The sequence below is a fragment of the Centruroides sculpturatus genome, unplaced genomic scaffold (assembly GCF_000671375.1).
Source record: "Centruroides sculpturatus isolate CEXI.00-Female unplaced genomic scaffold, Cexi_2.0 scaffold191, whole genome shotgun sequence".
Lineage (NCBI taxonomy): Eukaryota > Metazoa > Arthropoda > Arachnida > Scorpiones > Buthidae > Centruroides > Centruroides sculpturatus.
Window position 1 is genome coordinate 62,772 of NW_019384365.1, and position 19,843 is coordinate 82,614.

The 19,843-nt window shown below is 32.2% G+C and overlaps 1 protein-coding gene across 1 annotated transcript in view; it reads left to right on the forward strand.

Moving 5' to 3' along the window:
* LOC111642369 (tyrosine-protein kinase CSK-like) overlaps positions 1 to 19,843 on the forward strand; it is a 92,782-nt gene that overhangs the window by 56,499 nt on the left and 16,440 nt on the right. The window contains exons 5-7 of the mRNA XM_023388711.1: positions 2,930 to 3,030; positions 5,248 to 5,467; positions 5,538 to 5,706. Coding sequence (XP_023244479.1) covers positions 2,930 to 3,030; positions 5,248 to 5,467; positions 5,538 to 5,706 — 490 coding nt within the window. The remainder of the gene's footprint in view (positions 1 to 2,929; positions 3,031 to 5,247; positions 5,468 to 5,537; positions 5,707 to 19,843) is intronic.

Sequence of the window (19,843 nt, forward strand, 5' to 3'; positions counted from 1 at the left end):
TGTTGAAATTTTTCTTTGTTGCGTGTCGCTTCGCATTGAATTTTCGTCGATGTTAAGCCTAATGTATACTTTTTAAAATAATAATCGTGGCTATTGTATCATTAAAAATTATTTCTTTATTTCTTACAAACAAAATAAATATATTGAAAAATATAAAAACCAAAAAATATATACTTTAGAAGATGATCTAGTATCAAAAACGTTCAATTCAGCACGACACACAGTCCTCAGAAAAACACCACACAAAAGTGTCAGTGCTGCCAGTTAAAAAACACACACCAACAAAAAAAAAGTATTGGAGTAGCCCAAGATATAGCCTAAGATTGCAGCGCCACAGCACTAGTGAAAATTTAAATTTGCCAACCAGAATGCTTTCAGATAACTGACGCTCTCTGTAGTTAAATTGTTAGTTTTAATGAATATTAGCACATTCTGAATCATTAAAAATAAACTTTTTCCAGTCATTTGCATTATAATGTTTTGGTTTTATTTTCCATTTATCATTTATTAAGGCAAACATGGTTGTTTGCCTTAATAAATGCATTTGATAATATTTTATTTATGATTAAACAAAATAAAATTAGAATTATATTAATAAATTTAATTTTCTTTATTTTGATCTCTAAAGTCACATCTTGTTCTATATCCAAGATTGTCTTATACATGAGTAAATATAGTAATTTAAATAGCAATATCATGATTTGTATCATGACATGAGCTGATCTTGAGGCCACTAACTTGTGAATCAGTAGTCCTGTCATTGATTGGTCAGGCCACCAACTTTCTTTAACATAGGAAGTGTAGGAAGATTGAATATTTTGGTTACATTTTTTTTTATTTGTTTATTTTATATATCATTTTATTTTGAAATATATGAATTATTTAGATTATAAAGATAAGAATGATTATATTAGTTAAATAGAATTTTAAAATACAAGTATCCTTTGTACAACACTGTACTTCTACACACAGTTTTGCTCTAGCATGGTTTGAAAATTGGGAATATCCCATGTACAATATGACTTTTGGTTTCACTCTAATGCAGTTTTGGAAATCCTCCATACAAAATTTCACAATTTTTAAGTGTAAACTTTGTTATTCAATATTTTTTTTATTCAAGTAAATGTGTGTTGTTTCAAATTTTCCCACAGATTTTAACGTATTGAAATTTTTAAATTATTTTGTGCTTTACATCAGGTTTACTTTAATGAAAACTGATAGTGCAATTTTTTTCTTCTTTGTTCTAACTTTCCTATTAACCAGGTTTTGTTGTCATTACTTTCAGACTTTAGTCCTTAAGACTGATGCCATGCTTTCTTTTTATAGATTAATCTTTGTATTTAGTAAAGTTTATTTAAATATTATTAGGTAAGTGTTGTTAAACTTTTTTTTAATTGTAGGTAAGTAATCGTTTGTAAAAATGATGAACAAAATACTACAGTATCTCAATACTTGAACAATTCTGTATTCAAACACAAATTCTGGAAAAAAGTCACTAAGTACTTGACTGAACAAACACAACCTGCTAGAACAAATTTTTAATTAATAACATATTTTTACCTTGTCATCCATAAAAAACTTTTATGATAAAAATAAAAAATGTGAAAATGTTGCTGATACTTTGTAAAAAGAAAATGCCCTCGTTTAACTAAAATTAATATTAATGCGTAATACAGTACTTTTAATTGTGATTGTTAATTAATTGTTGATTGGAAATAAACTATCAATTGCTTTAATAAACATATTTCTCTTAGTAACGAAAAAAGAATAGTATACAAGGTCTGTTCAAAAAGTATCGGACCTTATTTTTTTCCGCGTAAACCAATGATGCGAGAGAGGCCTCCTTCGGTGGAGTTGTGGAGGGGACAGTCATGCACAGCCCTGAATTTTTTCCCGCCTGCAGAAAGCGTCAGTCGTTGGCAATCGGCGTATGAGTGAGGTCATGTAGTGCGCTCTCGTCGGATTTCACTAAGCTGGAAAATGACTGAACAACGTGAGCAGCGATATTACATCAAATTTTGCCAAAAACCTTGGCGATACCCGAGTGTAAACCATTCGCAAGATTCAGCAGGCTTTCGGGGACGATCCTCGAGGCCAAAAAAAGCGCGGCAGGTCCGCAGCAATATCAAAGGTCATGTTGACAGTTTTTTCGACTCTCGTGGGGTGGTGTGTCGTGAGTACGCACCACAAGGCCAAACCATCGCAAAGGAGTACTACCAGGAGGTCCTTCGTCGTCTTTCCGATACAGTGCGACGCAAACGACCGGATCTGTGGTCGATCAAAACTTGGCAGCTCCATCGTGATAACGCATCCGCCCATTCTGCGCATCTGATTCGGGCTTTCGTCGCCAAACACAATACTCCTGTGGTTCGTCACGCTCCGTACTCTCTCCACATGGCTCCGTGTGACCTTTGGCTATTTCTCAAGCTGAAAATGCCGCTAAAAGGAACCCAAATTTAGTCGAGAGAAGACATCATGCGAAATGCGACGGACCGGCTGATAACCATTCCAAAAGATGCGTTCCAGCAGTGTTTCCAGCAATGGCAGGAACGCTGGGAGAAGTGTATACATTACCAAGGAGACTACTTTGAAGGGGATTAGGGTTTTGTACCTCAAAGTCAATAAATTTATTTTTGCCGACCAAAGGTCCGATACTTTTTGAACAGACCTTGTACTTCTGCTACCTTCTGGAACTTAACCCCATGTTTTATATAGCTTAGATTCACATAATATGTCACTTGTTCAGAATGTAACTACCATGTTATAAGAGGGATACCTATATATATTAATTAATTTGTAATAAAATATAAAAATATAAAATTTGAATAAAAATCAAAATAATTTTGTTTTACTTTGTTAAAATTATTGAAATTTCATTAATAATACCATGTCATACAAGTTTTGAAATTATTATTATTATTATTATTAGGATCCTAACTGGTATCGAGCTCGTCATATAGATGGTCGAGAGGGTCTTATACCTACTAATTATATCCATCGTCGCTCTGAAGTAAAACTAAATGCAATGCCGTAAGTTAAATATCATTTTAAATTTGAAATAGATGAGTTTAAATAATTTGATTTTATATAAATATTATATGTATAAATAAAACCTCTCAAAAATTGTTGCCTGTAGTACTGAAACAGTGCATTAAACAGAAAAATATTATTAATGCAAAGTTTTCCTCTGTGTCCTTTATCCTGTTAGTATGTAATATATATAACCATTACATAATGATTGAATAAAGGACACAAAAAAAAACTTTTCACTAATAACATTTTTCGGTTTAATGCATTGTTGCAGTACTACAGTAACAATTTTTGGGAGGTAATACAAGGTATTCAAACATTTTTGTTACTATATAGAAAAAATTTGCAATAAATGTACAAATGATTGTCCTGATTCTACACATAGTTAGCATCTGTTGGTCATTGATTGTTGAACACAGTTGAAAACTAATGGGTTATCTTTAGTTATACCTGCAAACTTCAGTAATGGAGGCTATTAGTTCTTCCTTTGTTTCAATAGGATTCTCATAAACCATATACTCCAGATATCCGAAAGGAAAATTCAAATGATAGGTTTGACAATCAGGGAGATCATATGAGGCCATCTCAACCAATCTATCTCTGATAAAAATGTTTGATGTAAAAAATTCTTTACATTAATACTAAAGTGAGTCAGTCCCCATTATGTTGGAACCACATCTATCTTTTGTTGCAAGTGGTACATCCTCCAAAAGTTCCTGGCAAACTTTCCTTCTTAAGTTCTGTGTGTGGTAAAATGTAAGGTTCAATGAGAAAATTATTGATGATTCCTGCTCAAATATTCACTTTGAATTGGTGTTGATAGGATCAGATAGATGTTGTATGGTGATTTACATCCACTTACACATGACAGTTGTAAGAATTGAATAATTCTACTTGCATAAACATTGTTTTATCAATAAATAATACTTACCAGATAAAAATTAAGATCACTGTCTATTAGTGTTAATAAACTTTAATGATTAAAACATAAAAAATTATGCAAGTACTTTTGACATTTATGGAATGTCATTTTCAGGTGAAAAGAAACGAATTTTGATATAAAATCTTAAATTTGTTTTTTTTTTTTAATTAGTAGAAGTCTTTGTTGTATAGATTCAAAAAATAATGACTAACAAATACTTGTGAAAGAATATTAATTACTTAAGTTTCATGTGAATAATGATTAATTACAATTCAGAGTTATCCTTAGAAATGTTTTACCAGCTGGTTGGAGTCAAGATATAAAATTAGTAAATAATTACAGATGCAAACATTCAAAAGGATAAACAGAGCTGTATCCAAATAGTTTATAAGTATTTAATGTTGCATTGGTTGATTGACCTGCAGTGAAAAAGATAAAGAACTTAGAAAAATTATTTTTTAAAACAAAACATAAAATTAAGATTTAAAACTCATGAAGCTAATTTGACAAGTTTTAAATTCTAACAATGGAAGAGTGTAATTGTTAAGAGTCAGATTTATAATTGTTTAAAATTGTAATACAGTAGAGCATAGATTATCTGACTCAATTGGGGACTCAGGCTGATCGGATAACTGAAAAAATCGGATAACCACAAAGAATTAAAAAAATACATTATTAGTATATCCCATGTAATTAGTATATTAATATATCGTTAACCTACTTCGCGTTAAATTTTCATTGATGTTAAACCTAACAAAATTTTTTTAAAATAATAATCGTCGCTATTGTATTGTTAAAAATTATTTTTAAATTATTTTATTGCTCACAAGACAAACAACCACTCATAATTAGAAAATTAAGTCTCCTTTAAATACTGGCCTCCCTTTCATGGTCGAGCCAGTGTTGCCAGCTAAAACATGCAAAAATTTAACAAAAATAATATTAAAATAGCCAAGACATAGCCAAATATTGTAGCACCACATCACTAGCGGACATTTGAAATTTGCCAACTAGAACGGTCGATTAACCAATGTGACGGTTAATCAGGGGTCGGATAATTGATGCTCTACTGTATATGCACATACATATGCATGTAAAAATGCAAGATGTATGCACCACTGTACGCAGGTTATTACAATTTGTACTCATAATAAAAATTTCAAATTGTTGCTTGCAGCTAACAAATTAATTTTCTTTAAATTTAATAAATATCATTACATGAAGTATAAATAAACTTATAAGATATTTTAATTGTTTTTAATTAACATTTGTTTTTACTTAAATCTTTATTTTAGATGGTTTCATGGAAAGATTACAAGAGAAGATGCAGAAGTTTTACTTAAACCAAGAGAAGATGGGTTATTTTTAGTTAGAGAGAGTACAAACTTTCCAGGCGATTATACATTGTGTGTATGTTTTAAAGATAAAGTGGAACATTATAGAGTCATTTATAAAGATAATAAACTGACAATTGATGAAGAAGAATTTTTTGAAAATTTATCTCAATTGGTTGAGGTAATGAATTTATTAAATTTTATTATAAAACTAATCTTTCCATTTAAATATTAAGTTTATTATTAAATAGCATTATCAAAAAGATGCTGATGGATTATGTACAAAATTAAAAGAATCTGTACCAAAGAAAGGAGGTCTAGAATTTTCAGTTGATTCTCATGCATTTGAAGTGGCTGGTTGGGTGATAAAAATGCAAGATCTTAAATTAGGAGAGGTCCTTGGCAAAGGAGAATTTGGAGGCAAGTTATATTTTATAATATAGATAATATTTTTAATTTGGAGATCTTCTTGTGATATCTTTTTCATTAGTAATTATTGTACATTTAGTCCTGTATTTCTAGAATACTAAAATGAAGGTTAAAATAATGGAAGTGTCTGTAATTGTTAAGAGCCAGATTTATAAGTGTTTAAAATTGTAATAGATACACATACATATGCATGTAAAAATGCAAGATGTATGCACCACTATATGCAGGTTGAAATGCATACATTACTTCTGTCTGCAAGCAAATCTTTGTCACATTTTTTGGTGGGAGGGAATAAAAATGTGACAATGGGTGACACAAGGGATTTAAAAATTATGACAAAACACATATTAGAATGTTTAATGTAGGAGGGGTGCAATCAAGTCAATTATAAATAAAATTACATGTTCAATAAAATTTATTTCTAAGCTATCTAATAATTATTGAACTTATTTTTATATATGCAATTACAGTGGTGCCTTGTATGTTGAATTTAATTTATTCCAGGAGAAACTCCTGAACTTTGAACATGTCAAATGTGGTTTAAAATGTTCCGTTTAGGAAATTTTGAACTAAATGTAGGGATACCCAAAAGCTGTGGAAAAAAAATTTCAGGAGACATTGTTAAAAATCAATGAATAACACACAATAAAGTAAATAGAACCAAACGCACCAAAAATAAAGCAAAAAAAGCATTGAAAACATAAAAGAATAATGAAAGAGAGAAAGCAAGAGATGACTTGGACACAACAGATTGCATTTATGTTTCAAGTACATTTTCTCACTGCACACACACTTTAAATTTCAAAGCATCATTTAAACTCTGAAGTGAATTTTTGTCAAATTTTGCATTCAAAGTAAGATTCATTTGAATTAAAATGTACCACTGTATTTACAAGATGCTTGAGGATGACTGGATTCTTAATAACCTAGTTCTCCTTGTTCTATAGGGGTTTAAAATACTGTAGAGCATCGTTTATCCGAAACATCAGTTAACCGAAAGCATTCCAGTCAGCAAATTTAAATTTTCACTAGTGCTGTGGCACTGCAATCTTTGGCTATATCTTGGGTTACTCCAATATTTTTTTTATTGGTGTGTGTGTGTGTTTTAGCTGGCAGCACTGGCACATTTGTGTAGTGTTTTTCTGAGGACTGTGGGTCATGCTGAATCGAATGTTTTTGATACTAGATTAACTTTTAAAGTATAATTTTTACTGTTTTTATAATTTTCAATATATTTATTTTGTTTGTAAAAAATAAAGAAATAATTTTTAACAATACAGTAGCCATGATTATTATTTTAAAGAGTATACGTTAGGCTTAACATCGATGAAAATTCAACATGAAGCGACACGCAATGGAGAAAAATTTCAACACGGGATAGGTTAATATATTTTTTTCGTACATAATCGGTTACCGGAAAAATAAGTTATCCGAACAACCTCAATCTCCAATTGATTCAGATAAACGCCGCTCTACTGTAGTTGTATTCAGTGATACTGCATACTTCAAATGTTTCGGAGTTCTAATGATAGATTTTATAGAAATTCAACTCAGTGTTTGAATTATGTTTCTATGTTCAAACTATGTGAATTCTTCAATTCTTTCATCTTCTGCTTTCCAGTTGACTGTCCATTTGCTTTGGTTCCTAGACAAAGAATGTCCTTTTTCTCTTCTGTGTAATCCTGGGAGCCGTTATTCTTCATGAGTCATTTTCCCACGAGGATAACTCTTTTGTTCTCTAGCGTCTTTTAACTCAGGGTGAAACAGGTAGTTACATATCTCCATTTACTCTTTTACTCCCCCCCTTCTATGATAGACAAAGGGGGTAGTATTGTTGCAGTTTTGAAATATGGTATATGTCGGAATCTTTATTTCTTTTCCCATGTTTTACTACATAGGAAAAATTTGACAGTTTTTTTTCCCCCCTATCTTGTACAGTCCTATCATAATTGGATAAAATTTCCATCTGTTGATTTCATTTTTGTTTTTGATAAGGACTATGTCTCCTTCTTTGAATGTATGGTGGTGTTTAGAGCCATTTTCCTTGCAGTTTCCAAGTTGGAGAAAGTCTTTTTGATCAAATGGTTAAACAGTGGTATGCCATACATTAGGAAATTGGGACTGAATTTTGTTACATCATGAAGAGCGTTGTTATTTTCTTGAATGACTTCATCCAGTAATTTTGACCAACACACGTTCTTGGGATTTTTGTTTATCTTACATCATAGTCTTGTACACAGAGTTTGATTTACTGTTTTGCATAATTTGTTTGATTGTGCTCGATTAACTGTTGTGAACTTTAGTACAATATTTTGTTTATCAAGAAATCTCATATAAATTCTTCTGAATATATTCCAGTATATCTATCTGCAAGAATTAGTTTTGATTTGTTCAAATATTGGATCTTTTGAATTAGATTAACAAAATCCTTGGAAGTTTGTGTGTGTTAACAAGCAGTCCATACATATTGAGTGAAATGATCTACAGTGATTTGTAGGTATTGTTTTTTAGAATTGTATTCTTGAAATCCTCCTATTGTATTGATTGCAATAATTTTGAAAGGGTCATTTGCCAGACCATGCTACAATAGTTCTCTCAGCTTTAATGTTCGATTAATTTTGTTCTTGCACCATTTTATCATATTATCTTAGGCCAGTAGTAGCTGAAAGATATTATGGATAGCAGTTTTTTTGTCCCTATGTGACCAAACTTAGTGACTTTGTTCAAGTAATTTGAGCCTTAAGTTCTCTGGTGTGTAGATTTTAGAAATTTTGTTTTTATCTAAACATTCATACCATTCTTACTTGTATATCCTTTTGGTAATAAATTAGGAGATTGTTGAAATTGAGATTGAAAAACAATCTTGTTTGGGACTGAACAATTTCTTATTTTTCTAATAAATTGATTGTTTTTAAATGCTCTCTATTACCATTGGGTTCTAGACTTGGATTATAGGATAGGCAGTCTGCTTTACCATTCTCTTTCTTCCTGCTTGATATTTTATCCCAAAATCATATTCACTGAGCTTTAGTGACCATTTCAACAGTCTACAATTCAGTTTTTTGATAGATTTGAGCCACTTTATTGCCTAATGGTCTGTTATTACAGTGAACTTGTTACCAAATATATAATGGTGTGAATATTTGATTGCCTCTACAATCGCCAAACATTCTAGCTCTATGATGTGATAGTTGGTTTGATAGGACAATAATTTTCTAGAAAAATATCCTATGGGGTGGAATTTTTGATCATTTTGTTTTTGTTTTAATAGTCCTCTATTCCCACTTTATTTGCATCAGTGTAAAGAATGCACTCTTTTCTTGGGTTGAATATTGCAAATATTGGACCAGCTTTTAAATGTTTTTTGACAGTTTCAAATAAATTTTGACAATTTTCTGTCCATCTAAATTCCAAATTTTTCTTAAGCAGTGTTGATGTAGTGGAGATGACAACTTCAATGCATTGGGAATGAATTTGTAATAGTAATCTATTAATTATTTGCTTTGGTTCCTAGACCAAGAATGTCCTTTTTCTCTTCTGTGTAATTGGGGGTGCTCTCATTCTTCTATTTTCCCATGAGGACGACCCTTTTGTTCTGCAACATTTTTTGCCCTGGGCTAAAACAAGTGGTTATGTATCTCCATTTACTGTTCTACATGTGCATACATGTGAAAAAATGCTCTCACTGTGTAAATGCCATCTGTTGTGTGCTCAAGTCATCTCTAGCTCTTGCATTATGCTTGTTTTTAGTGATTTTGTTTCTCATTACTTTTGGTGTGTTTGCTTATATGACCTCTTACCTATTAACTGTGGCATCTAGGAAGAGTAAGGAAGCAATAAATCCTAAGATTAATATATCAGAAAATTACATGTATATAATTAGTAAAATCTTAAGAATTCACACCTACTATTTTATTTTAATTACTATAAACAGTGTGACAAGTTTTATAAAACTTTAATTAAATTAACATTTAACATTAAAAGTTAAATTTTACAATTGAACTTTGTTTCAATTTGAATTTTTTGTTGAAATTTTTTTTATTCAATTAATCTTTGAAATGAATATGTATGTGAGAATCCAAGAGTAGAGAGCCATTTATTCGAAAATTTATTCATTTTATTTATCACATTCCCAGATTTTCCCACTTGACCAATAATTTCCAATGTAATATTTTAGCTATAAAATGGACCAAAACTCATTGTTTTGTGTGTGAAAGATTAGAAAATTGTTATCGCACATATTTGACAAACATCTGTTCCTTTCGTCAGATTTATGTCCTGTCAGATGATCAGAATCCTAAAATTGGATTGATGGAAAGTTTAGGATAAAAAGGAAGAGCTTGCTGTCATTTCTAAAATATCATCATTTGTAAAACTTCAATGAACCATGGCTTGGTGCTTAAGATTTATGGCAAATGCAAAATTATCACCTCCTTATAGGACCTAGGGTTATCTTACAACCAAGGAATTAAGAGAAGGATTAATCTGCATCATCAAACATGTCCAAACAATAGGCTTTTCAGAAGAAATAAAGTTCATTCAGTCTGGGAAATCGCTGCCAAAAAATTCCAAAATCAGCAATTTATGTCCATTTTTAGATAATGATAAGATATTAAGAGTTGGAGGCAGATTGCAAAATGCCACCCTCAATTTTTGTAAGATACCTGCTATATATTATTTGATTAAATGTATTTTAACCTATTTTCATTGGAAATATTTACATCTTACCAGACAGGCCTTATTGTATCATATGTTTTGGCCTTTAAATGGAAGATCACTCTGCAGAAAGGTTATTCATGAATGTATTATTTGCTTTAAGGCTAAACCAGTCGTTTATAAGCAACTTTTTTGTAATCTATCTTATGAGAGAGTGAACTAAAATTATGTGTTCAACTGTACAGGAATTGACTTTTGTGAACATTTTATTATAAAATATAAGAATTAAAGAAGGGGTACTTATAATAAAATTTGTGTGTGTATATTCATTTGCTTTGTAACTCGAGCCATACATCTGGAAATAGTGTCTGATCTCACATCTGATTCATTTATTGCAACATTAAAGAGATTTTTCTTGAGACACAGTAAAGTGCCAAATTATTTACGGACAATGCAAGAACATTTATTGGAGGCAGAATTGAAACATTTGTACAATATGGTAAATAAGTCAGATGAAAAATTGGGTAATTATTTGTCATTCGAAAACATTCAGTGGAACTTCAACCTCCCCTGGAGCCCCAAATTTCAGTGGATTGTGGGAGGTAGGAGTTAAATCTTTCAAGTATCACTTAAAAAGAATTGTAGGTGATACAATCAAGGCATTAGAAGAGTTTCTCACCATCACCAATCAAATCAAGGGAATTTTAAACAGTCACCTCATTTCTCTGTTATCAGTGGATCCAGATGATCTTGAGGTATTAACACCAGCTCATTTCCTTATTGGTAGACCAATTGACACTATACCAGACATTGATCTCAAATCTCTATCAGACAATAGACTTTCACATTGGCAATGTGTAACAATAATGACTCAAATCATTTGGAAATGATGTACTAGTACATACTTAAATAATTTACAACAATGTAATAAGTGAATAATTGAAAGAGATAATATTAAAATAGGGACATTAGTCATTATCAAGGAAGATAATATACCTATCTTTAAGTGATTAGTGGGAAGAATTACAGAAGTTTTTCCAGGATCTGATGGTAAAGTAAGAGTTGTAAGTGTAAAAACAAAAAATGGTATATTTAAACGAAGTGTATCTATGATTTGTGTTTTACCTTTGGATAACTGAAGTTGTGTTTTGTAACTTGTTGAACCCTGGAAGTAGTGCTGTAGCGTGGGTGTCAGCTGCCTGGGGCAGAGGAAAATTTTGCCGCCCCCTTATTTAGGTATCTCAATTTAAAATACTAAAATTCAGTTTTGTCACAGAATAAGTAATGAAAAATTCCATGCTCATTTCAATCAGTCTGAATTGTAGGTACGACAAAAATATGAAATGAAAGGGTTCAAATTTTTACAAGATATTATTATTATTTATTGTGAAATTTTTCTGCCCCCACTACACTACACTACTGCCTGGAAGGTTCAACGCAGGAGGATGTTAAGTTTGATATACAACTAAACAGAATTTTCACACATGCCAAGTGTGTTTATGTAATCGTATGCTTAAGAATGTGGGGTGAGATTTTGCCGCCTAGAGAGGGAGAAATTGTGAGCTTTCCTTTGTTGTCAGGTCAGTGCTGACCAGGGTGTGTAGCTGTGTGGCTGGTAAGGAACCAGGGATGTGTATTATTAATTAATTATCAGGTGCCAGAGTGATGCTCACTTGTGGAGAAAATAAATTTCAAATACATTTTTGTTGCGTTATAAAGAATTTGTGTACTGTGTTTAGAATGTGTAAACGGGAACATTAACAGTTCTTCATAATATGAAGGTGCCATTAATTTCAGGCAGTTTACAACTAATTCGAACCTGTCATGTTACCGCAATCCTTGACCAGAAGGAACCTGCCATAATAATTAGAAGAAGATAGTCCCGCTCCAACTCTCCAGCATTCATCTCACATTCTCCAAGTTTGATTGACAGGGTATTATCATTATTTTTAACCAATTGTAAACTCTCTCTCTCTCTTGCACTTAGAGGTGTATTCTAGATAGACTTGATTTATGATAGGTTATATTATATATCATTAAATCCTTTTGTTATTTGTTAACCTGGTTGATCCCTTTCTCAAGAATGGACATTCACCCCACTATGATTGAACTTGCCCGCAACTCTCCACACTTGAATAATAGCCATCCTAAATGCCATCCTTTAACAAAGTGAGCAAGTCTTAATGACCTGACGGACCAAAGGGGTAAATTAAAAGTGACACTCTGAAGCCTCCCGTATTCTCACATGTTTTAAAAATACTATGGGTGTGGAATATTTAGGACTAAAAATTCTCCCAAACATACACAGAATTTCCCTGAAAACTATCACTTGCATACTGTCACATAACGCATTTATTCATAATAGTCGAAGCTGGAACTACCATAGTATATAAAGACACTGAACACATGTTACACAAACAATTATTCAGAATTTTTAATTAAAATTAATTGCTGGAAAAGTATGTAAGGTGTGTTCGGTGTCTTTATAAAACATTTATGAACAAATAAATAATTACTACTACATAGTTTGGAAAAATTTAAATGGGCCTTTGTATAATTTGTCATCCAACACTAAACCAATAAATTATAAGTAAAAATTTTTTAAATTAAAAGAATATTTTAATTTAGGCATCTGTCAGTATCTTAGGATAGCATATACCAGGGGTCAGCAACCTGTAGCAAGCATGCCAAACTTGGCATGTGGGACAATTTTCAGTGGCACTCTGAATAGAAATGTAGTAAAAATTATATTTTAATCATCAATTGCACATTTAAATGAATGTCATAGTTCAGCAAAAACCATGGTACATTAAAAATGAATATCTTGTTTGTATATTTCTATTACAGCACGTGTTTATGCTTGTTAATGTTGCCATTTATGTGTTATACAAGCACTTCACATGTAAGAACATAATTCAATTAACAACTTAACTTCAAAATTATACATTTTTTAAGTTCATTATAACTGGACTAATTTTGATAACATATATAATAAACTTAGTAGAATCATGTCAGCACTTGGAATAACACAATAACTTGCATTCGGCACTACACTGCTGAAAGGTTGCCAACTCCTGGCATATACAATAAGCTATATTACATCAAGTTTATAATTATTATAAACTGAAGTTTGATTAATAGAAATAAAATTCAAGTTGTCATTAACACCATGAATTTTTTTCTGAAAAGTTATTTAAGAAATACACTAATTTTTTATTTTTCAAAAAGATAAACTTTTTTAGAGTTTCTGGTGGATTTTTTTTATTCTTGTTTTTTTTTTTCTTCTTCTTCTTTCTTAAATGCAACCATATTTTTATGATTTAAAAATATATTTCCACATTAATATTTTTTATTTTATAATAAATCTATGAGAAAATATGAAAAATGAAAATAATGTTTATAAAATGATGATGAAGTGTACATTTTGTTGTAATCCAAGCCAACATGAAATTTCATCTGTTAAATAGTGTCAAAAAGAGTTTTGAAATTAAAAAAAGACAAAAAAGAAAATCCACTTATAAGCACTGTTTTGGTTTTTGTAGAAACTGAAACTGTGGTTCCGTGAGACCAATTCTTCTTTACTACAAGCACATAACCATGTAAATAGACAGTAACAAGTGATTGAACTGTTCAGAAACAAAGTAAACAGTTTAATGGATTATATTATATTAAAGGTGTTTTACCTAGAAATTGTGTGATTCATTTCCCTGAGTATAACAAGTCCTAGTTCACAAGAACATCCAAAGTGGACAAAGACATAATATATAAAAGTAAACGGTGTTCAATTTCACTTCTAAACCACCTGGTTTCCCATGTTTTGATAAATTTTCCCAATTAATGTCTATAGGTTTAGCTGAGATGCTACTCCATGTTTTTGTTTTTTATTGTAAACTTTTTCATGGCGATTGCCATAATATTTTTTTAACCACAAATTTCCCTGAGACTGCTTTAATTTCAACCTAATCTTGTTCATGCAATTTGACATATTCTGCATCTCTGAAAAAAATTTATTATATCTAAACATCATTTGACTTGCACATTTTTTTTTTATTTGTATGGAAATTTTCAGAAATACAGTTGACCCCCCCATAACACAGGTTCCTATAGTTTGAATTCCTATATCACGGCGAAAAAATTGCAACAGTATTCGTACAAACATGCTAAAAAAACTCCTATAATTCAGTAAAACATCATCGCCGACTCGTGTCGCAACAGGATTGCACAAACCATTGAGTTTAAACAAGCAGCGGACCTACTAAAAACCATTTATTATTTAACGTCCATAAAAATTATATTTATATTAATGATGTCTCCAAAGTTCAGTGAATTTTTTGCAAAAAAAAAAAATAATTTATCAGGAAGCACACGAGTGCCATTCGATGACAAAGCTCCATGATAAAAACAAGCTTAAGCAATGGCGTAGTCGAACGGTGCACGCTCAGTAAGTAATCCTACAATTTTTTGTTTATAGTATAGTTTATATGGATTATTCCCATTGAGTCAAATTAGTCTAGAATCGATTAATTTTATGGAAGAAACCTTTCAAACAGCCGTAGTCCCTAAATTGCATACGTGCTGGGCTGTGATTGGCTGGACTCGTAGAAAATGGATTCATAAAAACTGGAATGTATCTATCGTGTTATAGGGGGGTCGACTGTAATTAATTGTAAGTTGAGGACTTACTATAATTAATGTTTTACAATTATTAATTACATTTAAAGATTAGCAAAATTAGTTATTAGTTGTATGCATTATGTAAATTAAATTGTTTTTGCTTTTTTTGGGATGGCAATTTATTCCATATATGCCAAGTATGATTCAATCACTGAAAATCATTCTTGGCATCAATTTGTTTTTTTATGACACACTAGATTCCTCACCCAAAGCATAGAAAAATAAAAAAATTAAGTGATGAAAAATGACTCTTAAATATTAATTACTTACATAATTAATTATTTCAAAATTCCATGTACTGCATTTAGATTGACTAGAAATTTATATGACACATTATTTACAGATGAAACTTTGAGATTTGTAATAAAAGGCAAAAAACCAATGTATGGGCATACAGAGATACATTAAAGAAAACCTAAAATAAAATTACATAAAATTATATTACTAGTTAAATTACAAGACAAAAACTTATATATAAAATAATAAACATACCTGAAAAAACCAAAAATATTGTTTAATTAGCCAAATTAGGTCAAAAACAATTACTCAAAAATGGCAACAACACTCCCTGATGGCTGAAATTGGGGTTCCTGTATATTGGGGTGCTTGGGGCATGTGTGTCTTTCATCTGTGTTGCTCTTTTCCTAATCTCCAAGAGGACTCCAAATTCCATTATCAACAAACAACAGAAAATTATCACATGCACTGAACCAATTTATGGTGTGGTATGATCGACTAACCAGTACAAAAACAAACGTTTTCGAACTCCTTCTGGGCTCTTCATCAGGTTCCTACAGTTTTAGCTCGTAAATTTGATTAATGAATGCCTTTCAAATAACTTTGTTCTTGAGTTCGAACAGTTCTTTTAAAAATTATACGTTGCGCATGCGTGACGAGGCATTCGTTAATCGAATTTACGAGCTAAAACTGTAGGAACCTGATGATGAAGAGCCCAGAAGGGGTTCAAAAACGTTTGTTTTTGTACTGGTCAGTCGATCGTACCACATCATAAATTGGTTCAGTGTATGTGATTGTTATATAGGTGTGGTGAGTAGTAATTTTCAACAGAAAATTCATGACTTCTAGCCTATTTTGAAAATATATAAAAACAAAACTAATGAACAATATTTGTCTATTATCCCATGTAATTTTATCATATGATGACCAGAACTTGACCTTGAAAACAAGAAATGTTCAAGTTTTGAATGTTGTTCTAACATTGAATCATAGTTTGAAACTTCTTACATAGTACAGGGTGTGGCAGAAAGAATGTTCTGATTTCGCAGAAGCATTGCTTTGCTCATAGTAGAGGTACAGCAGTGGGCGTGGTCTTTTTTGATTTGTTTGGGCATGCCATTTTTAGTTACTGTCATGGTGTGGAGCAGAGAGCATCGTGCTTTTGTTGTTGAAGAGTTTGTTATGAATGGTGAATCTGTGATAATGACGCAATGGGCCTTCTGAATACGCTTTCAGCTTGGGCGTCATGATCTGATTCTGGCTACACCAACAATTTGTCATTGGTTTTCAAATTTTAGATGAACAGGTTCATCTTTAAAAAGAAAGAGTCTTGACTGCCCTAGAAGCGTAATAAGACTGGAAGATGTGGCAGCTGCAAGAGCTTCCATACAGCAGTCTCCCAAGTGATCTGCGTACAAATAAGTTAAATATGACGTACTTGAACCTATAACCGATGTGTATCAAATAATCTTTCAACAACGAACATTTTCATAACCCCTTCTGGGCTCTTCTTCAGGTGAAACAGCTGGATCGAACACCAAAAACAAAATTTGAATAAATACGAACTCTGTCGAGTTTGAATCATTCGGATAGTTCGCTTATTTCGTCATGTGATAATGTTGAACGTGATCGAAGTTAATGATCAACGTCCAAATTCAAGAGAAAGATATTATTATGATACTTAAAAACATGCGATTGAGATACATACTTATTCAATACTGTTCTCGCATGTTCCCCAGTACCTTCTATTTTTATTTTTTATTTTATTTTAATATTTAATAAATAGTATTTCGCTGTTACTCTGTATGTAGTAGGTTTTGCCATGCCATGGAAAGGCCGATTTCATCTCTTGAATTAATACAAGTGGATGTGTCGTATGCTCTAAAAATTTCCATCTCCTCCAACCATTTTAGATGGTGAATGTGCGGTGTGGTGACAATTATCTGCGCTCTATTGAAGTCCGCCACTATTTCGGGATCAGTGGCGTAGATGGAGAGTGATGTTGTGTGTCTGTTGCGTTGTACATCCGAGATGTGCTCTTTTATCCTAACTCCTAATGAACGTTTAGTTGATCCTACGTATACCAAATCCCTGTTAAACTGGTTATTTCTTAGAGGGATTGTATAGACGCCTGATAACCTCTCCACCCTGGATTGGTCCTTTTTGTTGCGTAAGATATCGAACAAAGTGCTGCACCTTCTGTATGCTAGGGTAACTTTTCGTTCCTTTGCGATGGTGCTGTATACAGCACCATCGCAACAGACACAACATCACTCTCCACCTACGCCACTGATCCCGAAATAGTGGCGGACTTCAATAGAGCGCAGATAATTGTCACCACACCGCACATTCACCATCTAAAATGGTTGGAGGAGATGGAAATTTTTAGAGCATACGACACATCCACTTGTATTAATTCAAGAGACGAAATCGGCCTTTTCATGGCATGGCAAAACCTACTACATACAGAGTAAAGCGAAATACTATTTATTAAATATTAAAATAAAATAAAAAATAAAAATAGAAGGTACTGGGGAACATACGAGAACAGTATTGAATAAGTATGTATCTCAACCGCACGTTTTTAAGTATCATAATAATATCTTTCTCTTGAATTTGGACGTTGATCATTAACTTTGATCACGTTCACGCATATCACGTGACGAAATAAGCAAATGATTCAAAATCGACAGAGTTCGTATTTATTCAAATTTCGTTTTTGGTGTTCGATCCAGCTGTTTCACCTGAAGAAGAGCCCAGAAGGGGTTATGAAAACATTCGTTGTTGAAAGATTATTTGATACATATCGGTTATAGGTTCAAGTACGTCATATTTATTTTATACAATCTGGTATGCAGTAGATGTTATATACAAATACAGTACATACCTGCATTAAACGTGTCTGATCTTAGTCTCCGCAGACTTTTACACAGCTTGCTCCACATGCATACCTACAAAAACTTGGTTGTTCAGGAGTTGAATGATAGGGACTATCCAATCCATAAAACTTTGTCAGGATATTCTGCAGAGCATTTCCCCAACAGTAGTACTGATCTCCAGTGACAAAGCCCATTTTCGTTTATTGGGGATGGTCAACAAACAGAACTTTAGGAACTGGTCTGACAGTAATCCTCGAGAACTTCACCAGCAACCACGCCATAGTCCGAAAGTTATGATTTGGTTTGCCTTAGGTGATTTCAGTGTGTGGGGTCCTTATTTCTTTGAAGAGGGCGGTGTTACAGTGAGAGTAACGTCAGAGTGCTATTATGAATTGCTTGAGAATTTTCTCAGTCTATTAGTTAACAGTTTACTCAATGATCATGATCCAGAAGATGTATGGTTTCAGCAAGATGGTGCCACGTTGCATACCTCTAGAAGGTCACTTGGAATTCTCAGAAACTTGTTTTAGGTCTTGTCTATGGGTTGATATTGGTTGGCCACCGCATTCTTCGGATTTGATCCTGTGTGATTTTTTTTTTCTGTGGCTATCTCAAATCAAAAGTGTACTAACACTGACCAACAAATTTGCAAGAACTAGAGGCAGGAATTACGCAAGAAATCACAGCAATTCCACTGGACATGGTCTGCAGATCGATGCAAAATTTCTGAGACTTCAAAACTGCATTGACATTGATGGTCGCCATTTAACTGATGTACTCTTCAAAACCTAATGGATGACAATGAAATACTGTGTACTTATCGGGTATAAAAGATTTCTTTCTCTATCTTACTTTGTATTTTTTTTTATTGTCATTCGAAATCAGAACATTTTTTTCTTCCACACCCTGTATACGATGCCCTTTTTTTATAGTCTGTGGGTGTCATTGGCTGAAATAATCAAAATACTATCTTAACATATTCATCACAAAATAAAATAACTGATTAAGTGTAGAAACATCATTGATTAAATTCTCCAAAAAAATATTTTTGGATAAACTATATTTATCTAATTAATTAAAGGTATTGCTTATTACCAAAGAAAATACAGTTCATGTCCCAATTAAATAAGAGAATAAAAATTGGTAATTTACAAAAATCACAAAACTTTTTAAATCAGGGGTGTCCAGCCCTCGGGCCGCATGCGGCCCAAGACAAGTTCTAATTCGGCCCAATAAACGTGTAAACAAAACCGACAAATGTTTTAAATTTTTTATTATTTATTTATTTCAACGGCATAAACTCAAAAAAAGTTTTACAAAGCTGTAAACCTTTATTCATATCTTATTTTTGAGTGGAAAGAAAATATTTTCAAATACTGTACTTGGAGATGTGTGAATGGGGAAGGATTACCAAATAAAGCTGGAGTTGTGACTCAAAGGATTATAGACCCAATTTTGGAAAAAGGAGGGAAAGATGAGAAAGGACAAAAGATGTAGTAGTGAGAAAGGTTAAATAGATCTTCTGTTCAGCAAATATGGACCCGTAATTTTTCAATCTTTTATACTTCTTCATCTTTTGTCCACTGTCGCTTTTTTCCGCACTTGGGTCTATAATCCTTTAATTCACAACTCCAGCTTTATTTAGTATGTCTTTCAACGTTGCAAGATTTGGCTACATTGGG